Raw genomic sequence first — 25261 nt, 5'->3', positions numbered from 1 at the left:
GATAAAATAAGGAAACGGCACGTAAACAAGAAATTTACAAACATGCAAATTCCCTCATTTCATTCAAATATGAAACCGGAGAATGTCTGCTTGTTTGTGCACAGAAATATAGGCCCTGCAGGATATTTAGTTTTTTCACTGTGCTACTCTGAGACTGTTTGAATGCTGTCAAAGGACAAATTAAACTGAAATTATTGGATACTCCAAACATGTGAAGCCATCAATTTTGTTTCTGCAAAAACAATTCCAGAGGATATTTTCAAAAGCTCGCTCTTGTTTTTGCTACCAAGTGGCAGCACTTTTTTCCCCCCCTCCGTCCTAATTATCCCTGCGCCTGATGAACTCTGAGCGCTAACACGATTTCACACACAATCAAATGAGGGATGCACGTCTCCATGCGAGCTGCAGGAGGAACAGCTGAGCCGGCTCCTCTGCAACGCAGCCGTCACAGATTTGCTAAATCATGTTTCGACCTGGAATGGCGCAGCTAACACCTAACACCATTACATTCCACTGATTCCCTGAACACCTACTTCAAACCGATGCTCTCTATAGATAATAAAAAAAAAGTTGTATGCAAGATTATCTGACACATCTAACAAACTCTGGGATGTTCTCTCGGGACGCCTCGGGGTCATATTGAAAGCAGCGAGCGCGCTGAGGCCTGAGGTGAGAGCGAAGGAGCCCTGTTTACCTCGCGTTCCCTTGGGGCAAGGTCGCTCCACGAGCATGCCCCTCTGGGTCTGAGGCCACTTTATGTCTCTTTTCTCGACGACCTCGCAGAAGCGCTCGGGTAGAGGGAAGGACTCCAGGGGCGGAGGGGAAGTAGTCTGCAGAATCACAGGAGGCGGCTTGGGCGCTCCCCTGCTGCCCTCCTTGAGCCCTGTTGTGGTGGTGGTGTTGGCCACACCCCAGTGCGCCGTGGTTGTTGTGGTGGTGGTTGTAGTTTTCTGAGGCTGAGGGGCCGTGGTGACTTCTGACAGTGGCGGAGCTGCGAAGACACAGAGGTATTATGTTTAGTGGAGTTATGTGATGGTACGAGGAAAACATGACCGCCCTCCATGATTTATGGAGTAGGACACACATTTATTATCGGTCTTTACGAAAACACGATGCAGTGGATTAAAATATAGAAATACAAAACCAAATTGTAGTTTGACCTGCGGTTGCAGTGTGAGGTCAGCTAATTAGTGTAGCACCCCTGGGAGACGTATAATGTGGACTATATGAAGCATTTTGCTAAGAATACTTCCAACCTTGACCTCCTGTTGTGCAGATGCCCTCATGTACCATTAAACCTTAACATTCCTAATTTTTTTTTCTCTCAACATGTCCAACAATGCAATATGCTTATACATCCAAGTATCCTGTTGTGTAAATTGCTGCTAAGTGCTTTGTGCAACAAGCGTATTTGCATTCCCTTCGACTATGGCTTATCCAAGGCACTCAGTCTGCTGCGAACAAGACAATAATTACAGTAACATCCTCCTGCCTGGCAATCATACTTTCCTGGGAGATTTTGTGGCATGGCTGATTAAATTTCACTAACACGGAACCTGTATATGTAGCCACGGTGCCTGAACATTCGTTTTTACAGTTGTTTCTTTGCTACAACTCCTACTCTTGATAAAGCAGGTGTGCAGTAACTCATGCAACGCCTCGGGCAAAAACAATATGTTTCAGTCCCGGGAAAGGAGAAAATAGTGCACTCCTTACATTTAACATGAGCCACTAAGGGGGAGAAAAAACTGCGAAGACATTTTTCACACCAGAAAAAGTGTAATTACATTTCATAGATGAAATGTTGATAACTATTTGATAGAAATCTGCTCCACATCTCCGAGTACAAAAAGAAAACACGATGACCCCCCTCTGAAAAATATGTGTTGGTTGAATTTAAAAGGGATAAACTAAATCAGTCAAAAGAGCTCTGATTGGAATGCAACGTGCACGCTGAATCTAATCGCATTTGAGTACTTTGATTTCCTCCATTAGGCTGCCTGTAGAGCATGCAGAGAATGTGAAGAGGTGCTGTTACAGTGCTTGAGCTGAGCACAGTCGGTAGTACAAACCGATAGCGAAAAACATCGAAGAGACGGAGCGACAGAGAGTGAAAGGGAGCAGGGCAGGACAGGGGAAAAGAAGAGAGAGCGAGAGAGAGAGAGGGGGATGGTGGTGGAAAAATAGAAGACGATGACAGGAAGATTCAGAAACAATGGGGCCGCGCAGGAGAAGCAGAAGACAGTTTCTGTCTTCCAGCGGATTGGAAGAGAGGCAGCCAGACCCCAGGCAGCAACACCTCCATATCTATTGCCTCCATTGGATAATGGGTCTTGCTGATAGCACCCCCCCCCCCCCCACCCCCCCACACCCCCCCCCCACCCCCACCCCAAACACACATACACACACACACTACCACTACTATCACCATAGGCCCCACGGTGTGGATGAGAGGCTTCAGCACAGTTGAGCTGAAGGGAAATCACCTTTGAGGCTGGCTGCTACCTGTGGCGAATTAGGCTCTATTGACCAGAGGAGATGACTCTGTGTGCTCCCTCCTGTCGGCTTTAGAGCTACACGCACACACACACACACTCACACACATGAAGGTGTACATAGCTGACTGGCTGTTTTGACACTGACATGAAGGCAGATTTGGATGGCTGGCTTCACCTCAGCCTCCTCTGCTCCCGTCCCTCCTCCCCTACCTGCATCCTTTTACTCAACACAGTGAAATTCTCGGCTGCACGGCCTGTCACAGCGGTTGAGAGACAACCTGTGCTTAGTGTCCTTTCAGCACCAGCATTTAGCTGGCTGGGAGATGTGTCTGTCTCTATTCTGCACCAATACCCATTTATTGCTATAACCCTTGTTTTTTCACGAGAAGTCTCACAGAGGTGAAAGCAATAGTTACAAAAAAAAAAGCTTTGAAAATTTCCAGTTAAACCTGCAATAGGCAGAATATTTTTTGGGATCATTGGGCAAAAATTCCATAATAACCGTTCTGTATATTGTAATTCAAATGCTCTGAGAGAAAACTACACTTATGCACCTCCTCTTGGCTCTGTTTTCAGGCTTTAAAAAATCTATCCCATGACAGGAGCCAATCACAGGTCATTTCAGAGAGAGAGCGTTCCTATTGGCTGTTCATTCAACGGAGGCAGCTGTCAATCACTCGCAAACTCCGATCAAACGGTAAAACTAGGCAGCACTGATGAAATATGAATCAATATTCTGTTACTGTAATGTCTATTTCTTGCTTCAGATGTTTTCAGAATCATCTTGTAGTGAACTGTTTAGAAGTAAAATGAGAAAGTTTGCTCCGGCTGGTGGGCGGTGCTTGGTATTTCCTCAACTTGGTCACAAACTTTCTCATTTTACAGCTAAACAGTTCACTACAAGATGATTCTGAAAACATCTGAGGCGAGAAATAGGCATTACAGTAACAGAATAGAAAAACTGAATAGAAAAAACTAGGCGCTGCCTAGTTTGACCGTTTGGTGGGAGTTTGCAAGTGATTGACAGCTGCTCATAGATGGCAGCTGGACGTCAGACTCCAGATCAGCGCTGATTGGTTGTTTTCCTCCGGTCTGTGAAATCTTGCAGATGCCATTAGGAGCACTGGAGGACACAGAGCCACATGATTTTTTTTCAGATTACCTGTCTCATGCACTACTGTCAGGATATAGTGACCGTTTTATAAAAATAACTTTTTTTTAAATCGTATTTGCTCCAATTCTACCCACTGCTGCTTTAAAGCATGTAGTACTGCAGCTCGGTCCAAAGAAAACGAGTGTGTGCCGACATAGTGTGTAAATAATTATCATAGTTGCTTTTTAAACATCTGGGTCTGGCTCGCTTGGCAAACTTCCCAAGAAACTGTGGGGGCCCTTTTATAGGTTTCTCATTTCCAAAAGTATGAAAGATGATGAGATAAGATCCCAGTCTGCGTGGATGGGGAGTTTAGAATGCAAGACAGAAATAAAATGAAAATGAATCGCCGCTCGACAGCATGATTTAAGATAAAAGGCTCGCGACTACAGCCGATAAATCAAAGAGGCATCTGCTGTAATCCAAGCACATTCCTTTAGCATGTCAACTAACAACTGTATCTTGTCTACACCCCTCACTCACTTGAGAGGGCGGCTTGTCACGGCTCGCCGGGATGTCGAGCTCCGTGCTCTAGTTACAACATGTACAATTAGACGTCTTTGAAGTTTTTATTTATTTGGTTGCTACCTGCTATCAGCGGGGGCAATTAACGTTAGGCTTGGTTAAAACAAGGCTAGGAATAATGCGTTTGGCTCTACTAAAGCGTTCCATTGGAGCGTGATCACCCCCATAGCAAACTGGAAGGGAAAGTGGTGGATTTGCTGAGCCAACGTCTGAGCTGCACGAGGCAGAAAAACTGTGCTGGCATTGCAAAAAAAAAAAATGTTTTTCTCAGCGAGCACCGTCATAGACTACAGCCATACATTAAAGAGCTTCATTAACAAGAAGTATTATGAAATGGACACGAGTAAAAGGGCTAAAATAATCCTGTTGGGAGTTTCATGTCATGTCTATGATGCAAACTAATCCTCTTTCCTGTGTGAGAAAGAGGCTAATGTGAACGCCGGCTATACTTCCCAGGGAGACTCGTGCATAAACAATGCAGCCTCTCTGACCACTGTTCCTGTGTACATATGCGTGTCGGCCCGTAATCCTGCCAGCAACACTATAATCTTATTACCTTTATGGCACGGCTTGGTTTAATTTGATCCAAATGAGAGCAGGGTGGAATTAACCCGTAGGTATTAAAACGGACACTCCTCTCAGGCAGTCACTTCTTCACAGAGATGTCTAAGTGGATAAGTTTATAAGCAGCCACTGTGAGGGATGGGTATTGATCTGTTGGTAGTGCTGCTGCAGCCTTTTCCATACCTTTTGAGATTCATAGCATGGACCAAATATTTCTCTTTTCCCACTGTGCCTTTCCCCGTGCAATACTCCTTTGATTATGACAAAAGAAGCAAATCCCATGTTTGGGCTATACAGCGAAACCCGGGACAGGATCCTTGATTATTATGTCTCTGTGCTGCACTCAGCCCAAGGGGAACCTTCAATTAGCTGTCACAGAGTGCGAGCGCGTGGAGTGATATTCTCCAAAGTACCGCCAATAGTCGGGACAGACTTATTCATAACCTCTTTTGTGCGATTCGACGCCCACACATTGTTGCACTTCAATGTATCTCGGCGGTTCTGTTATTACCGCTGGGGTTATAGGTCTGGGATTGATGACAGACAATGAGACGGGAATCCAGGAGAGGGAAAGGCGAGGGGAGCACGGCTTGCCGAGTGTTGTCAGAGCATATGCATATACGCGTAAGCAACGCACACACAACACCCACGCTCGCACACGCACGCAGCCCAGATGAGAGTTTACCAGGACTCAGTAGTCATGCCGGGGTGACAAATGAAAACCGACAGCGTGTGTGTCTTTTATATTATGCTTAATGGCCTCACTTTCAGTAGGCACCGCATGGTTGTTCATCAGGGTAATGTTTCATACACATTACCAGGTGCTGTTTATCTTGCGAGGGAGGGGAAAAGAAGGTAAGGGAACACACGTTTAGCATTCGTTTCAGCTAATTTGCCACGTAAAGAAAGAAGTTAAAAGAATATTATTAGATCTCACTTGCTCTCCCCTGCTCTGTCATGGAATAATCTCATAATGATGTGAAGCGAGGCTGCTTAGGAGATTTACCTCTTTGTTCCCATCTTGTAGGAGACTTACTCCTCGCTAAGGTAAAAGAATCATGTCTTTTGTACACTGTGAAATCCTGGGTGGAAATCACCTCCTAATGGAAGAGGAAGAGCATAAGTTAACAAGTCAAACAATTCAAAGTCTGTTCCTGCCATCAGAAGGGGGGGGCCACGCTCAGGGGACCAAGAGAATCTAGTTGATGGGAAATAAATGAATAACCCATCAGCTTTCAAGTCATTCGGCACGGAGCGTAGGTTAATTGAAATAAGGTGTTGAACTGCGAAAAAAAAAAAAAAAAGTGTAAATTATTTCCTCTGCTAATGCTGCTGCTGAAACATCTCAGTTTCAAACATGCACTCAGTCCTCTCTGGATGCAGCCTCGCCTCGGAGTTCATATGGAAATGGGAGGCTGTTCTTAAGTACGAAATAGTGTGATGATTTATAATACGTTTGTGATGCATTCTGATATCTACCAATAATAACAATAATACACAAAGGAAATTGGATTACACGTCTTTCACTCTGCGCTGCGTTTGTAGCCGTGGAAGGGGAACGCGGCGTGTGATTGCTTGTGTGCCGGTAGTAAATATGAAGAAAGCGGAGTGAAAATTCGTATAATTTCCCACGAGTCATGTCCATGTGAGGGTGTGTACAGTATGCGTCCATGTCTAAGGGAACAAAACCTAATAGCTGGATTATGTTATTTATTGCTGTCTCCAATATTTCTCTTTCACACAATGCAAACACATTGATTCATATGGACAAAGACAGTCAGGCAGGCAGAGCGCACTCCCACACACACACACACACACACACATGCACAGACAAGCTTATAAACACATGTACACATTCATATACACCCTCACACACAGAATGACACCAAAGTATAGAGAACAGACACAGCAGCTGCCAGACTACAGCCTGATTTTTTTCCCCCTCCTTGCAGCTTTCTCTGTACTGTACGTGCCTCAAATTTCAAGCATTAACTCTAAGTGTGCCGAGCAGACTGATATTTAATGTCGTGCTCGCGGGAGGATGTCTATTTCGGAAGGTGTTCGTATACACACACACATGCAGATACATAAGCATGCGCGCGTTAACACAGCTGTGTGAAAGCACGCGTACACACAGATTAGAGAAACAGACACAATAATCAGGCTTGTGTGAAATAAATCTCCTCAAAGGCGTGTGTCAGGGAGTGATGGGGGACCATTGTGATGTCTGAGTAATAATTCTTTTAATACGCCTTGTTTCACAGTCAGACTGTAATCAAACAAGAGACTGTGGATCCCCTTGGCTATAGGGCTCAGTGTAACCATAATCACACCCCCCCTCCTCTCTCTCTTTTATGTAAAACAACTCTTAGTGACATTCTAAATCATAACCCCGGGTTTGCTGTTGCCCACATACTTGTACGCTGTCAGCGAGGATCACTTGGCCGCGCTGTGTACAGTAGTTGTACATCAGACTTTCCAGGAGGAGTGGTAACTAGCAGCTTGGGAATACGAGAAAACATGATCTTGAGGTGTGCTTTTCGGATAAGGGGAGAAATGTTCCTCCCCTGTCTGGCAACAACTGGCCCTCGTGTTCTGACGAGGAGCGGCAGAGATCGTGATCAGATTTCAGACAAAACAGGTGACCTCCTGACCTCATGCGCTGAACTGCCACCAAACACTGGGTGGTTAGGTATTATCCCACGATGTAATATCGGAGACGTTGTGAACAAGACTGTAAATCCCCGTCGTGGGATTTCCCCCCCTTTTTTTTATCGCCCCAGTTAAACTCACCCTTACATCGTAACCAAGAATGAGACCAGTGGGTCACGATGTAGACGGAATAACCTCACAGTGTGTCATAAAAAAGCTACATGGGAGGAATAAAGAATGGACGCTGGCATATAGGGAGATCCTGTAGTCCGGCAGTAAAACAGGAGACCTTTAGCTAAAGATACACTCCCCAATAGTGCCCTAACATCCCAGAAATCCCTCCCAGCTTACACAGAACAAAACATTATCAGTAAGATGGACAAGATTCTGGGATTTAGGGAGGCTTTTAAGTGCTATAACAACATGAGGGACTTGTTGAATTAAGGCTACAGGTCACTTAAGTGGATTTTTGCACAAATTCTGGGCTGTTTTCTGCAGATTGTTGTGGACAGTGAGGTGTTTGATTTGGTCTGGGGTCCTGGCTGGCCGGGCTTGTGTAGTCAGTCAACATCAGTGTGATCCTGACAACAGCCAACAGGAGTTTAGGGTCAACAGGAATAAACGTGAGAAAGAACCAGTCAGGGGTGTAAGGAAATATTGAAAATATCGAATATTGGGATATTATGTTTTGTGATACTGTATCGATTCTCAAAAACACTCTATTGATTTTAAACTAATAGTTTACATGCAAAGATTAACTAGGTCAATACTTTATTTCATTAACAGATATATGCGTTCTCTCAAAGTACTGCTATGATGTTGGATGTTACAGGGACTGTTATAAATGCAATATTATATTATATTGCAGTATCGCAATATATCGCAATATATTGAATCCGCAACCCCCGTATCGTGATACGTATCGTCAGATTCTTGCAAATACACAGCCCTAGAACCAGCGAGAAGGTGCTTATAACAACAACTTTCACTCAAATAGGTAGTTTACCAGTACTGGCAGGATCTGGATCAATCCTAACTGAGGCAAAATCAGCTTCATGCTACATTGTTCAACGGAATATTGTCACTAAAATCTAAACACTGTTATAAAGGCTGTAAGAACATATCGAAAAAACTTTTTTTTACTCCGATGGTGGTGTGTTCTTTACACTATGACAGTTTTCCTAAAATTAGACTTTTAAAATCGCAAGATATCACCTTGCTTACAGTATTGCAGTATATCGCAATATATTGATCCGTAACCCCTGTATCATGATACGTATCGTATCGCCAGATTCTTGCCAATACACAGCCCTAACTGTTATAAACTGTTTCCCCAGTGGACCAATATTTCTGAATGACACCACTGGGTAGTGTGTGATCCCTGATCTTCATGTGCGTGAAGGCCGTCTTTGTCTTGTTGTGTGTGTGTGTGTGTGTGTGTACAGTTTCCCAGAAGGCACAGCTTCTGGATTTACTTAAATCCTTTCATTTAGTGTGCACTGCTCTTGTCGGGCATGATTTGAGCAGTCTTTAGCCTGACTTCAGGAGAGAGAAGCCAAGCAGACGCATATATGTGTAGACACGCACGCACATAAAATGCAAATAACCAGATTTAAGGCACAGTTCATGGATGATCGTGGAGGAGGAAAAAGCAGTGGGAGTCTGCAGGCTGAAGAAGGGTAAAAGAAAAAATCATGAAGTGACAGAGAGTGAAAAGAGAGAGACGGACAGAAACAGCAAGACTGAACGCGATGGAGAGATAATGAAAGAGAGAGACAATAAGATGGATGCAGACAGAGAGAGAAACAACGAGGAATATGACAGGACAGAAAAACAAAAGCAAAAAGGGTGATTTTCCACATCAATACAGCCTCCTTTCACACCGCTGTGTCCACTTGGGCAGCTGACAGGGGGTTGTTGTCAAGACAAACAAACAAATTGGCCGTTTTTAACACATCCTGATCCCTGCGCCACTGGTGAGCATGTAGGAGGAAGAAGTCTCTGCCATTTTACCCGAGCGCATCAGATGGCAGTGAGAGCTTGATGTTGACGTTTAAAGCATCTATACCTCTCTCCTCCTCCTCTCTCCGTTTTCTCTGCTTTCTCTCTAAATGTTGCCATGCACAGGTTGACCTCTATGTAAGCACCGCAGAAGACAGGAATGAATCATAGCAGTGCTTATTAGTGAGCCGTATATTCATCAGACTATAAGAGGTAGGCTCTCTGGGGTGACTGCTAATGCACATGACTCACGAGCATCTGTAACAGCTGAGCGTTTTTTTGCATTGCAAAGCACTTTCGTAACACAAACTACAGGGCATTGTTTTGACCACATGCAGAGTTGTGTAAGCTAATTGGCAAGTCGCGTCAGCGAGCCCTACCTTATAATTTCAAACAAATTGGGTCATTCTCTTCCTTACGATCCCCGCTCGCAAATGCATAATTTCAGGGTTGCGGCAAAGATTGAAATTGTATGCAAATGTATTGACGTTTTCAACAATTAAAGAGGAGGTCTTGATTTGTGTGGGTGTTAACTGCAGCGCCGGGGGCTTTTATACGGAAGTGATTCGGAATCTAATTTTGCAACGGGGGATAAATAAAAGGTTTCCGAGGCTCACCTGTGTCCCATTGAGGCGGTGAATGGAGTCTGTTTGTGCATCCTCCTGGTAAGAAATAGATTTTGATATGCTTACTCAGTGGTTTGAGGCCAAATACCAGAGCTTGGCATGAATAAACGGCCCATAGAAATGGGTGCATAATGAGTTTTCTCTGGGAATACCTCATTTAAATCAATTTAATCATCTCGCTTACAAGATGCGACAAAGGAATATGTGTTTTTATGAGCTCTTATATGCAAAGAGGAAAACAGGCATGGAGCCATGGTTAAATGAGTGGATTATATGGCGCTGCTGGTCAAAGCCAAGAGTGGGACTTACTGACCCATTTAATGTCCACTTCCAGTGGAGCCGCATGTTGGACGTGACCCCATCCACTCCCCCGTAATCCTACAAGAGATGATCTCGCCTCGACACGAGCGACGTTATTGGACTCGACAAGAACTCAACTGTCTGCCACACAGGGTCCCAACATCACTTTGATGTGATTGCATTCCATGACGGAGCGAATCATGTAACAGAGTTGTTTGTGCACTTGAGAAATTCAGGGGAAAAAGGAAGTGGGATGTGCAGTGGACAGTGTACATGCTTTGAGATTCTCTTGAAGAAGAAAAATCTGTGTTTTTTTTGTAAACAATTAGCCCAGCTCTAGCATCTACATTAATAATCACCCATGCTCTGTTGTACAAACAACAGTTTTTGCATGTGCTTGCCATGATTTGAGCAAAGCTGAAATGTTCTTTTCGTTTTTTATTTTGTTTTTAGCCTAGTGCTGCTCAAAACACGTACCTTCAACTTTTAACACTCTAAAAATTCTGATAGCTTGTTTCAGTGCTCAGTGAGGCAGGCGCTGAAACGAGCATCAAGATATCACAGAGAGGGCATCTAGTGACAGCCAGAAAAAAAAGTGCCATCATTTATGTGTCAACATCAGCCATGTGGGAGGACAAGTTTATTGACATCTTGATGATCATCCTGGACCATTCTGCCTCGCACTCATCGACTGCGACTCAACATACATTAGTCTGCGGCAGGGCCGGGCTCACGTCTCATTTGTCAAGGCGAGAGTCCTCGTTGGCGTTTAAAATAAAGACGTGTGAACGCAAAAGCCCTGAGGAGCAAATACAGTACAGTCAGGTGGTGAGTGTTTCTAAACATAATCTACACGAAGGGAAGTGGGTTCCTTTGGGTGCTTGGGAGGTCTGACTGTGTGAAGAAACACTTTTACGTAAAGTATGTTTCTCTCTCACACACACAAACATGCAATAACCAGTATGTAGTCTTATTTCAGGGCGGATCCTGTTAAAGCCTCTGATTTCTCTATCAGTAATCAGTGTCCATTCAGCAAATGAATAAATCAATTGAGCATGCAGCCCGCCTATGCACAGATTATTCCAAGAATCCATAACAGCTTAGCTGAATATAAAGGCTGTTGTGGAGGCCGTTGCTTGACTGCTTCATAATCACTTTACTGTATATAAACACATGATGGCATGTGAAGACATGCTCCAATTTACTTTATTAGATAGCAGAAAAAGGTGAACACTTTTATTGCAGCTGTCTGCGAATGCTAGGTGTCGCTTAGAATCAGCTCATTTCTATTCTCTCTGTGTGACATTATGTTTTGTGCATGACTAAAATAAGGAACACCTTTTGGCTGCAGCGTCTTCCTCAATTGCTCCAAATTTACTTGTGATATGCAAATATTTAATTAAAAAAATCGTCCTCGTGTCTGTCTTATTGGCAGCGGAGGAACTTCAAACATGTTATTCAGAGTTGGAAAAATAATAAGAAAATAAAACATTTTTTTTTTATCTTGTTCCACATGATTGTTGCAGTATTCTACTCTGCATCTTAATTTAGCTTTCCAACCTGGACTAGGCTCTTTGTTACAGCCTTGGTCTGGCTAGATTGATGCTGTTCCACTGGCTGAACCTGATTTATCAGCCCCAGCCCATGTCCTATCGATACAAAAAGTGGACGAGCAAACACGTTAATAAATATTGAGCTCTCGGATAATCTGTGGAAAAGTTGCTTGACCTCCGTGGCTCATCACCGACTGCGTTGAGCATTACGTGGACTTAGGACTCTGGTTGTGGAGGGGATTAGGATAATTACTGTTATTATATTCTCAGGGTAAGGACTATCGGCTAGCTTCCCCTCAGCTCTTGACAGCTAAATTAAAAACATACGCTGCTGATGTGACCCTGGATGATTGATCCTACTCCCTTGTGTCTACCGTCTCTTTCTCTCTTAGACAGAACCTTGAATCCTCACACTCTACCTACTTTTTTTTTTCTAATGGCCGATGGAGATTTGGAGTTTCAGCATCACTTGGGGAATGATCTAACCTTGCCCCGGGCCAGACTTTGCACCTGTCCGGGCATGTATGTTTCCAGAGGTGAAAGTATATCTCTCTCCCTGTCATACTCTCTCTAGAAAAAGGGATATGCTAGCAGGGGTCCCTTGAGCCTTAGCACCAGAGACTCAGGGAACGCCCGGATGGTAAACCTCCCCAAATCCCCTAGATACTGATCCCTTATGATATGGTAACTGGCTTCGAGGTGTTGTTTACCACAGAGCCCCACTCACTTCACCCCCCGAGATGCTTTCCTACACTCCAAAGCTTCCGTAACATATCTAGCACATATTAGATTCTAAATTAAAAATCAGTCAGCTGTGACACTTGATACATAGATGGGGGAATACCAGAGGAATATCAAAGCGAACTTGACAGCAACTAGAATTACAGTTTCAGCAATGCAGTTTAACAATATTGTCTGGAAAAGAAATGATTAGGGGTCGGGGGCTGGGTTCTTACCATGTGCTGGATCCGGTGGGCCGAACTCCAGGTTGTATCTCAGGATGTAAAAATTATTCCACACATAGAGCTGGTTATCTCGCGGATTGTAATCCACAGCTGCAATGTACTGGTACTGGTTGGGAAAGTGGATGTCAACGTATTCCCCACGGTTCTGTTTGGTATTGTAAATGTAATCGATCAGGCTCTTGCTGACCTCGCTTTCATTGTCTTCATAGGTGGAGCGGACCACATAGAGTACTCCACAAACCATGAAGGCATTGGAGGCTGAGCGCTTATCATAGGTGGTGTCCCAGGTAGCCTCGAATCGTAGCGTGTAGGGGTTCAACTGGCTGATCACGATCATGCCGTTGTTCTGCTCGGTGGCGTAGATCACCCACAGCCCGTTCTCGTCTACCGCCAGGTCAATGTCTGTTTTGCCGCCCCACTTGTAAGGCGACGTGTCGTGGTAGTTGGCGTTATTGATGATCGCCTCGCCACTTTTGATTCGAGTCCGCAGGTCAAACTTGACAATGTTGCGGGTACGCTCCTTGTTGAAAAACACGGCCCCGTCGTAGACCACAAATCCAGTCCCGTCCACCCGGTGGGGCAGCTTGTAGGTGATGGTCTGTCGGGCGTTTTGGAAGTCGTCCAGGGAGGAATACTCAATGAGAGTGTCTGTCCTATAAGGAGTCCAAGGCATGAAGTAGATTTTGTCGGCAGCTTGCAGCGGGTCTTTGCACCAGGCGCCGGCTTGTTGCTCCGCTTCAAATAGAAAGGAAGGATCACCGACAGCTTTCAGAGTCCCAGGACAAAGAAAAACTAGCAATGGGAGAAGAGTAGAATAAGAAACAGACACACAGGTTAACAGGTGAGAAATAAAACCACACAAAACTACATGTAATAGCCATATTATCTCTAACATCTTCATTTTGTTTTACAGGTTGTCCACGAGGAGTGGGGACAGACACGCATTAAAGAGTGGCCGACTAACATCTATAGCCAATATTCACAAGCAGAATAAGGATTTTGGTTTTGTGCATAGAAAGAAAAAAAGGAGATAGGAATGTTATTAAGCATAATGTTTAAATATATAAAGTAGTCTGAAAGAAAAAGAAGCTTGGCCTCATAGACATTTACTGTTGGGAGTAGAACACAAATGAGGGGAAATAGAACAGAAACAAAACGGAACGAAACAATTGGTCCTGTAAACAAAACAATAAAAAAAAATGCAGCCAACTAAAGTCACTTGGCAACAGACGGGAGAGGTTATGAGAGAGCAGGAGTCAGCACAGTCTGCAAAATGTTTGTGTGCACTTAGACGTGTCTCGGTTACACCACCACCACCTATTCTACGGTATATACCTGAGAGGCTTGTCATTACGAAGTGGTGCAAATGTCACAGCCATTAAAATTTAAAAAACTTTCAGTAAGGGTCTCTTGAGGTGTTTTGGTTGGTGCTCTGAGGCATAGGAGGCATAAGAATCAACAGAGAAAAGAGCAGCAAGTGGTCAGGTGAGAATAATGGGGAGAAGAGTGAGAAAGGGGGAAGGGGCGGGACAGTAGAAAGCAATAGCTTGAAAAAAAGGGCCAAGAAACACTGTTACCATGGCATGCTATGGAAAAGGGTTTGGAAGCCAGGCAATATGAGATTCTGCTAAGTAGCAAAAGCACCCAGGGAGAATGAGGAGAGGAAGCCCCTATGGACTGCAGCCAATACGCCCCCATTTACATCTTTTTGGCTGCTTGTGTGGTGTCTTTCTTTATGGCCAGCCTCACTTCCCCTGTTGCTCTACACTGGCCGTTAACATTACAGTTTGGGGGGGGTTCTGAAGATAACGCCTGCGATGGGTTTGTTGGGGCCACCATGGGAAAATAGGTAGTTTACAACCAGATGCCACAAAACAAGGAGCTAGGGTTTGGATCGTGTCTGTTATTTACCTTTTTGCTCCACTTCTATTTTAAGCGTTGGAAGAGAGAATGAAAGGGGTGCAAGGGGAAGAAAAAAGATTAATATGAATTAACTGTCATCGCTATGATTACATATGCAGAAACACATGTTATGAGACATGGACAAAGACGGGCAGGCCTATTCAGAGAAAGAAAGAAAGTTGTTAGAAAGGTGATGTACAGCCATCAAGGTCCTAGAAAAGGGGTTAAATTAGAACATCAAAAAGGATCACAATTGGTTTATGGCACAGTGGTGGATGGATTTTATCTTTGAAAGACTACCTGCAAGTATGCGCTATTGCAAATGGCATAACTTGTGATATTCACAAATAAAACAGCTTTGATTTTTGTTTGATACATACGCAGGTAATTCTGAAATCCAGATAGAAAATAACGTAAATAAAGAAAAAGTGTCACTTGTCCTTTAATTTTTTTTTTTTAAATAAAGTATACAGAGTAGTAGAAAACTCTTTGTTATATCTTTGAAATACATGTATATTTGAATACAATTAAGATGTCATCTTAGCATTCTAGACAATGTAGCACCTGACTAATTCCATAGACTGTATATAAAGATGGACGACATGACAAGTCCCCAAAAGTGAAGCTGATCTCGATCGCCCCCTGATGGCTGGCTGCAGTATAAGTCATAAATCCCACTTCATCCATGTTAGTTGATGGGACATGGGCCAAAGTAAAAAGTCAAAGTACACGTACATTTATAATTATTTATTATTTGTAAATACGTTTTTCCCCTGTTTTTTTTTTTGTCATTTTAGGTAGTTTTTATCACGCTGGTGTATGTTCAAGTGTTCATTTTTCTGATATGTTTGGTTTTAATTAGTTATTTGATGGTATAAAAAGGGGGTGAGACGTCATGATTGACAGCTGCTCTGAGTGAAGTAGTCACACAGCCAGGAGCTCGGGAATTGTACAAGAGAGAGAGGAGGTGTAACTTTAACTTTCTATAACCATCACGAGTCTGTGTAATAGAACATGTGTCAATTTGGTGGGAGGAAGTGGAGACGCGTCATCAATCTTTATACACAGTCTATGACTAATACCAACAAAAGTCTTGGCGTAACACTCTAATCATACTTTACCACTTGTACAATTATGAAGCCACATGTACACAGAAAACAAACTAACTGTGGCCTTATTAAGGAAGCAGGTAATCATTGTAAGTCACTGGAGCAACATACAGTAATATAAATTACGTTATTTGAAACGTGTATTTAATTACAGTACAACACTGCTAGTCATTTGTTATTTTGTGCTTTCCTCTGTCTGCTATAAAATTAGCCAACATGTGCACATTCAAACAAGGCACCTGTGCTAAAAAGCATTACCCAGTCCATTCATCTGAGATATTAATGGCTGATTATAAAACATATCATGAGACTTAAAAAGTAAAAAAAAAAGAATGCCATATGCGTTAGCACAACAAGACTTAAGACTTTTAAAAACATATTAATAACAAATTTACAAAAATACTTCAGAAAAGACATTTTTCTCAGGTTAGTCTAAAGCCTAGGTCAGACTACAAGACTGTTCAAGTCATGTTGTTCCCAAATGGGACACTTCAGGTTGTTGACCAGATGTGAGGGGACAAAGATGGGCATCACAGAAAAAATATTCAATTAGCAAATTAATTCTTGTGTTATGGCCAAAAAAACTGTTTTGTAGGGTCACAGTGACCTTGACCTTTGACTTCCAAAATCAGTTCATCCTTGAGTCCAAGTGGACGTTTGTTACAAATCTGAAGAAATTAACTAAAGGCATTCCTGAGATATCACAAAAATGGGTCTGACATGAGGTCACAGTGACCTCTGACCATCAAAATCTAATCAGTTCATCCTTGAGTCCAAGTAGATGTTTGTGCCAAATTTGAAAAAATGCCCTTAAGGCGTTCCTGAGATATCGCATTCACAAGAATGGGTCGGACGGAGGGACGGAGGGACGGACGAAAGGATGGACAGACGAACAACCCAAAAAAATAATGCCTCCGGCCACAGCTGTCGTCGGCGTGAAGGCATAAAAATGCTTAACCACTTCTTATTGCCTGGCACTGAAGCTACAGTTCACATTTAACTGAGAAATGTAGTTTACTTCATTTCATTATTATTAAACTTCTTAAGAAAATGTCTATTAATATGGACTAATTCAGACACATCACTATTAAATATGATTTAATTTGAAATGTATTCTTTCAACAACACAGCAATGTTTTACTGATGGAGATGTTCATCTCTCAAATACAGAGTAGACTGCATGCGCCAGTTCTTTTGCCCTTGATCTACACTTCTATTGGTTTTTGTCTTTCTCAGATTTCAGTCTCGGATGGCTTCACAATACAAAGGCTCAACCACAGCGGGCCCGCGACGATCAATGTTGAAATACTAAATGTGCACATTTTGGGCCCAGTTTGCACCGTGGGACAATGTGAGCAATCATAAACTAGGTTCCCTTTGAATCCTGCAACCATCCAGCTCCAATTAGTGCAGGTTCATATTACAGTTTGAATCTGTTGTAATTGTTGTAGTCTGACTTAGGCTTCAGTGGCAGAAAAAAACAAAACGGTGGAAACAAGAGATTCAGAAGGATCCGTAAATGAATGCACGCCATTCTGCAGAAGAAATTCAAGTGTGATGCAGCTAACTAAGAGATCAAACACAGATAGGAAGCAAACAAATTAACAACAGTTGAGTTCTCAGAAGCCGCCTCAGCCACGTAAAACAGAGGAGGCGAGGAGAGGACAGAGAGAGAGAGAGATGGCGTGAAGGAAACCTGGAAAGGAAAGGAGAACACATGACGGAAGACCTGATGACGTTAGTAGAAATGTAAAAAAAAAATAGAAATAGCAATCAGTGTGATCAGAAATCAGTCAGTGGATGAAGAGAGTGAGTCAGATAGCCGAGGAGGTTTCCTGCAGATTGCACAGGGGAAGGGAAGAGAGTCAGTCACTTTTAATACAGCAACATTAAAACAAACAAACATGAGACACATGCCAACCCACACTAACCCCAGAGACCCCAAAAACTTTCTCCACTAGACATTACAGACTTTCTAGGGAAATCTATTAACTATTACTAATCAAATTATAATGACTATTAATAACCAGGTGCTCTAACTGGATAAGAATGGATGTCTGCTGTCAATTGCAGACTCCGCTAGTGGCTCCAGTTTAATTTAAATTATCATGTAAGCTACACTGAATAAAACAGACTGAACACAAAAACGAAAACACCAAAGGGGACCCAAGAATCATGCTGTTACAGCTTAACTTCACTTCTCATAATCTGGCCATCCCTGTCACATGGAGCTGGGGGTTTACTGGCATTACAATGGGATGAAAATGGAAATATTAGCATTGAGGACTGTTTATGCCCACTGGCAGCGACTCAACATTTTTTTGCAAGGGTAGAATAGGGATGGAATTTCTTTTTCCCGGCATTTTTCAAAAATAGCTCGCACAGAGCAGTCTTAATGAAGAAATGTCTCTGCTTTTATGTTGCCTGATTCAAGCAATTACTAGAGCCAATTCAGAGGGTGACTCAGTGCCAGGTGAAGGCAAAATTTACATCCTTGGCTGGAACATGAAGATAATGTTGCTAATGAGGGCAGTTCATGACAAGAACCAAATTATGAAGCCAAAAAGGATGGGAATGGTGGAAATGTAGTCAACTTGTTGCAAAGGGCAATTGCACAAGAAGTGGGAAATCCCAAATTGCTTGTGTGATTATGCAAAGGCTCAGACAATAGAACAAATTAATTAAGTACATTACTTTCAGTCAGTGATGGAGACGGAAAACAACTGTTTATATCATATTTTGTTATTAAACTGCTGGTTTTATTTCATGGCACAGGCGGATTTTGAGGGGCAGCAGTTACGAGTCAAAATGAGGACACTTGTCCAGTCGTTGATCAGCTTAATGGGGATTTAATACTTTGTCTTGCAAAAACAACTTCTCAAGTCTTGTATCCCAGCAAATCCAGGGGATCCTAAGCTCTTGAACCACTGCAATGTTTTTAATCACAAAATCTTGGCATTTGGCATATGATCTATTCCATGTGAAAACTAGAAAACTGTACTAAGGTCTTTGCTAGCCCATCTGAAAACTGTAGTGAGGGTTTGCTGCGGTGTGGAAAAGCTCAGTAAATCTTCCCCTATGACTGCCTTGCTCTGCGTTAGTCTGACTCTAGAAAATGATCTAGGGTATATGGATTTTATTTTTTGGGAAGAGGAGACAGAAGAGGGAAAAAACATAACACGGAACTTGCCTATAAATCACGATCTATCACAGTTTACAACAGGACTTGAGTGGGAAAGGCTGGACTGGGCTTGTGCGGACTGGATCAGACTGGGAGAACACTAAGCACTTACCGGGGCAGTTGCGATAGGATACATTCTGTGTTCTTGGTCCTATTCTGGTTGGGCATGGACCTTGAGAAGCAAAAAGATGGGGCTACAGACATGCATGTTTGAAACTGCTTGGAGTGAAAGTGAGGACCTGTTTTTGTTAGATATACTTTGCCAGGACTGAGAGTCCTTGGGCAGAAGTTTATTTTTCACCACGCTACGTCAGCCTTGACTTGTTTCCTCGGTGCAAGAAGGAGGAAAAAGACAATCATAACAGTGGGTGGACATGAGTGCACCTTGAGGCTAATCCCACTATTAAGGTTTGAGGTAACACAGCAAGACATGGGATCAATACTTCACTTAACTATGAGGCGAGTAAAAAAAACAAAAGCACAAAAAAAACAAGCAGTTAGGCGTTTAAGGTAAAAGCTGCAGGATTTGGCTTTGCTCAATAAGGTGGACTCAAATACTCATTATTGCTTATTCCATTTTTAATTACAGGTCCTCAAAGCCCTGGAGAGGTTAACCTTTAAGTTGTAATGAGTTTCACCATCTAATGATGTTCACTAATGCATTCTGATTCAACACTGAGGGGAACAGCTTGGACAGCTATACTGGTAATGAGCAATGCAGAAGAAATGTGTTGAATATAAGAAGGGCTGTAGAATAAAGAGGCATTATTTATAGTTGAGCTAAACTTCCCTTTTGAGTCGAATCAAAAGTGAAACACATCTAAAGACAACAGCGTGTACAAAACACTCATTTGAATCTACAAGAGCTGCCAAATACTATCTTCCCATCACTCCCACTCTAATTATTTCAGTTCCACCTGATTAGTGATTCTGGCAATTCATCTAAATCTTTGTCATTAATCAGTTTGTAAAGGTTACCTGGGGGAATTTCCTTCACAAATTGCAAAATGAACAGCAGCTTAAAGGACAAAGGGCAATCTAAAGATTGTTTGGGAGCAATGAATATTTTAGCATCCAAGCAGCAGACAAAATGTTAACACTATCTCTTTAGATGAAATATTACCTTGTTGACTTACGAGTGGAGCCATTCTGTTCTGTTACATAATGAAACATCTGTTAACATATTTCAACACCTGTTGTATGGATGTATATTAAGCCATCAAGGTGAGCTGTGCTTTGCGCCTGATAGACTTCTCCGTGCAAGACTTGAGTAATGAAACACTCGCTTGCCATCGTGGAGAGTCAGCATGACATCCTCTACCCCCCTCCCTCTATTCTGCTACCTCATAACCAGGCTCGTCGATCGGCTGGAAACATGGCGAGCACATCAATAATAAAGGCAGTACAGAAAGGAGGACCAAAGGGTTTGCAGGTCATATTTCATGAAAAGTTCATGGTGTGACACAGATGGAAGAAGAGACAGAGGAAAATGGTGCTGGAAGGTGTTGCACACAAAGAGGGCAGACTGTCTGGACAAGGCAGGAGGAAGGAATGAGACAAGATTATGGTATGATATAGAAGAGAGAGTGAGAGGGCAGAGAAGAGGAGGATGGGAGTGTGTGGGGGGGCGAGGAAGGAGAGGAGGGAGAGTTATCAATTCATGACAGAAGGGTCAAACTTACTGTAGGGCACACACTCATACTGGACCTCCAGGTACTTGTAGGTCCCTGGGCAGGGGTCAGGGAAGACATCTGAACCCGTGATCACAATGCACTGGGTCCGGTTGTTGCATCTGACAGGGAAGAAAAACAAAGAAACGGAAACAAACTTAGCAACGGTGCTTTAAAATACATCCATGCTAGTCTTTTCAGACAAAATAAATAGTCAAAAGAATTAAACGCACAAAATTTAAAGAGGACCTATTATGCTTTTGTGCCTTTTCCCATTCCCTTTAGTGTGTTATATAGTTTCTTTTTCACGTAAAAGGTCTGCAAAATTAGAAAGCCCAAAGTCCGCACCAAAGGGAGTTACTGTCCCCCACAGAAACACTGCTCCTGAACTGCCTGAAACGCCTTGCTTTCAGTCCCGCCTTTTCTTCTGTAACGTAGTGATGTCACCAAGAAACATATTTGCATAATACCTGCTTAGTGGCTAGTTTGGCACGCCCTCAAACAAAGCTAGATAGAGCGGAGCTGCAGCGGAGTCTGAAGAGTTTGGTTCAGTTGACCAATCACAACAAAGTTGGCCAGCTGACCAATCAGAGCACAATCAGAGCTCAAACAGAGCGTTTTAGACAGAGGGTGAAAAGAGGTGCTGCAATACAGCCGGTATGAGAAAAGTAAAGCATTTAATTTCATTTCAAAATTTATGAGAGGATAAACCCCTTGAGATGCACCATCTCGTTTTCATTTTCCTCTCCCTCCATCCCATCCCAAACCACACCAACATAACATGAAAATAATGAACATGAAAATAATGATGAAAATAATAATAAAATAACATTATGTCAAAATACTGAGTTCATAAACTGAAAACAAAGGCAAATGCAATCAAAACAAGAACAAGTAGATGTAAGATAAGTCAGCAAAGAAGTCTTGAAATCATTGAAAGAAGTAATTGATTTAAGTTAATTGGGCAAATTATTCCATTCCATTTTTTGAACATTACAGCATGTAAACAACAAAATACTAGTATGCACCTGAAAGCATAAAAGGTCCTCTTTAAAACACTGTATACAACAAAACACGTGATCTTATAGTCAGGCTGGGAAATATTCAAATTCCCCCAAAAAGAAATACTGCCGTTACCACGTAGCAATGCTATTTAGTCTGTTAGCTAAAGGTCCAGCTCCATTGCTTTTCACTCAGTGCTCGTCTATTGGGTCTACTCCTCTACCTGTACGATGTAAAAGAGGTCCTTTGTGAACTGTGCTATTCTGTGTCTTTTTCAAGAGCTTGGATAATCTGTCTGAATGTGTATAGGACAATGAAAGAATATAAAAAGTCTCTGCAACATTTTCCTCCCCCTCGCCATAATGTAATATTACCTGTCTAGTCAATAACTGGCCAACGGTGTATTATATTCCTGGTTTTCTGAATGAATCTCGCAAGTTACACACAGTTTTGTGCTCCGTCTGTTTTTTAACTTTGTCACTGCTGGTTTCGATCAAATCAAATCAGAGCTGTCTACTGTGTGTGTGTGTGTGTGTGTGTGTGTGTGTGTGTGTGTGTGTGTGTGTGTGTGTGTGTGTGTGTGTGTGTGTGTGTGTTAAGGCTATGCAGTGGCAAGAATCTGGCGAAACGATACGTATCATGATACAGGGGTTCTGATTCAATATATTGTCATATATTGCGATACTGTAAGAAAGGCGATATATTGCGATTTTTTAAATCTAATTTTAGGAAAACTGTCACAGTATAAAGAACACATCACCATATATTTAAATTTTTTATTCATATAATTTTTATGCAATCAGAACAGTTTGCATTTATCAAACTCCCTACAACATCCAACATCATAGCACTGCTTTGAGAGGACACATACAGTGAGAGGGAGCATCTCTTTGCAAATGAAATAAAGTCTTGACTGAGTTAATCTTTGCATGTAAACTATTAATTAAAAATTGTATCACAAAATATAACATTGTGATATTCTGTATTTTTTTATATTTTCTTACACTGCTAGTGTGTGTGTGTGCGTGTGTGTGTGTGTGTGTGCGTGTGTGTGTGTGTGTGTGTGTGTGTGTGTGTTGTTATACACATAACTGTTCTCTTGCAATTAGACCTCTGTGAGTACAATTAAATGTGGCATTAAATTAAACGTACATGAACAACAGAAATCAATGCAACAAATATCGCTGGATAAGAGATAAAGACTACAATTGCACGGGGGACCTCATGTGATTTTGGAGTTTGACCCCCCCACATGTGTGTTTAGTGGGGCGCTTTCGCACGGGATAAACAAAGTGTGTGTTTCACTCAAATGTCCCGACTTATTGATTGGAGCGTGCTCCTTCTCTGAATGGGTCTACATGCTGAGTAGCTAGATGAGGCTCTTGAATTTGCACCCAAAATGCCATCAAAGGTCTCATTAATGATTTCTACTGCACTCTCCATAATTCTCCATCCCGGAAGAGCAGAAATACCAAGATACTAATTAAGGCATCTAAAAAAAAAATCAAAAATCAAAATGAGTTCTGTGTTTAGCAAAATGTGTGAATTTTCTTTTACCTTTACATGATTATTAGACATGGAGGACCTTTAGGGTTTTAATACCTATCACATATATACATTTAGTTTTTCATTTCAGAAGCCATGTGAAGCAGTGTCAAAAGTTAATTTCAGTCAGTGCCTTTAACATCTGGAGAGCGGACATTCTAATTGAGGCTGTGGTGTGCTCTGAAGCCCGGGGAATTGCAGGTGACCGCCCTTTCGTTGTACTGAAATCATGATAATGACATCTATACCCCCAGCAGGCCATCTCTGCTACCAAGGGGACTTGAGATTCTATTGGCAACGTGAGGAGCCGGATCAATAACTCTGTCCTGCTGATTTAGCAGGGACCAGAGATAATATTTGTTTCTTCTTATCACAGACCAGTGCGCCCATTTGCTGCAGATCATTGGAAAATGTATTACGGGGTTGCATTGTATTGTGCTTTGGGTTTTTGCCTTTGCTTTGGGCCGCTGAGGTAATCACCGCTCTGTGCCCAAATGTTATTAATATAATATTAGGCAGCGCAGTGGAACAGTGGAGAGTAGCTTACTGTTGGGATGTATAGCACTGAACAGAGGCAGGAAAATTGTTTAGCTTTCAGATTGAAAACAACCACATTTTAGCTGCATACCATGTATGATGGTTTACAGCACAAAAAAATGATACAGCAGCTTAAACAAAAGGCTCCTGTGTTCAAATAAAAAAATTAAAAAAAACACTAAATCATAATAACGGCAGGGAACGAAATTAGCCATTACGTTTTTTTCAAGAACAAAAGCAATTCATCTCCCTCTTCCTCCTGTTCTATTTCTCCCCAATCAGCATGTATGCCAATTAAAATACTTCACACATTTTTTTTTTTCAAAATACATTTGATAGAGAACATTTTTTTAATTTCACCAAAAGAAATAAAAGGATATTTATTTTTTTTATTTTTGATAAAGCAGTGTATTGTATCACAGAGCCACATATTTGTGTCTATATCTGTGTGCATCTGTGTTTACTGAAGGTCTCAAGGGCCATCCCACTTTATTAATGACCCTCATGTGTGATAATAACAGATGAGAATATCAGCATATTGTATTTGTTTTTATGGAAATGAATTCCATGAATTACTGTTTTGGAATTAAAACACGCACCCCATGCTGGGCCCATAATGCGCCGCTTGTTTTTTGTGGGTAATATTTCATGACTCTGCAGCACTTTCCATATATTATATGGTCACTTTGATGATTCTCTCTCCTTGCTCATGCATAAGCATATCATGCAGGAGCAATATAAATTACAGTGCTTTATCTAACAGATTCCAATGAGACCGGGAAACGACTGCCTGGTTTATATTAGGCATATGAAACAGAATGATATCAAAAATAAAATTCATGACACTAATGAGACACAGACCTGCCATCGTTTCTCAGGCAAATGTATTAAACAACAGGACATAAGCACTGGGGAAAAAAACACCCCATATTTCTTTTGAAACAATGTTGACATAAGTGTTGATAGCTCTCTCTGATATATTGCCCTAATTTTAGAGCGGTGGAACAGGAGCGTCCCGTTCTATGGGATTGTGTGACTGATACCGTCTCATCTGTGAAACCTTGGGCCATCTCCTGAGACCAATTGGGAAAGCCCTAATGACTTCTCCTATGCATAGTCCTAGCCCTCCATTTGAGAGGGAGCATGTAATTGAAATCCACCCCCCCATAAAAAGTTCAGCATTTGGGCCTGCCAGGGCACAGGTCTCAAAGTGCACACTAATTAAATACATGTAAAATATGATATCTCTGACTATCTTTTGATAGTCTGAGGCTATATAGTAATTAATCATGTACATAATGAATATTAAGTCAAAAGGAAGTGTTCCTCCACTTTCCTCCAGAGTGAGACATTCTATTTCTATAAATACCTTGACTGCTCAATGGGAAAAGAGTACTAATTGATTTCATCTTTTAATGCCAGAGAATAATTAGCCGTATGGAAAAGGGGATCTGTATAAGGTAAAGATGCCTTTTGTA

General features: G+C 42.1%; 1 protein-coding gene across 29 annotated transcripts in view; it reads right to left on the bottom strand.

Moving 5' to 3' along the window:
• The window catches only part of adgrl2a (adhesion G protein-coupled receptor L2a), a 118790-nt gene that overhangs the window by 26392 nt on the left and 67137 nt on the right, over window positions 1-25261 (bottom strand). For all 29 annotated transcript variants that reach the window (XM_074635167.1, XM_074635194.1, XM_074635184.1 and 26 more), the window contains 3 exons: window positions 20712-20821; window positions 12829-13629; window positions 695-991 (listed from right to left, as the gene is read on the bottom strand). In XM_074635167.1, the coding sequence (XP_074491268.1) occupies window positions 695-991; window positions 12829-13629; window positions 20712-20821 (1208 nt within the window). The remainder of the gene's footprint in view (window positions 1-694; window positions 992-12828; window positions 13630-20711; window positions 20822-25261) is intronic.

Source organism: Sebastes fasciatus, chromosome 5, assembly GCF_043250625.1.
Source record: "Sebastes fasciatus isolate fSebFas1 chromosome 5, fSebFas1.pri, whole genome shotgun sequence".
Lineage (NCBI taxonomy): Eukaryota > Metazoa > Chordata > Actinopteri > Perciformes > Sebastidae > Sebastes > Sebastes fasciatus.
The sequence above is the reverse complement of the archived record's forward strand: the minus strand, read 5'-3'. Positions and strand labels throughout refer to the sequence as shown.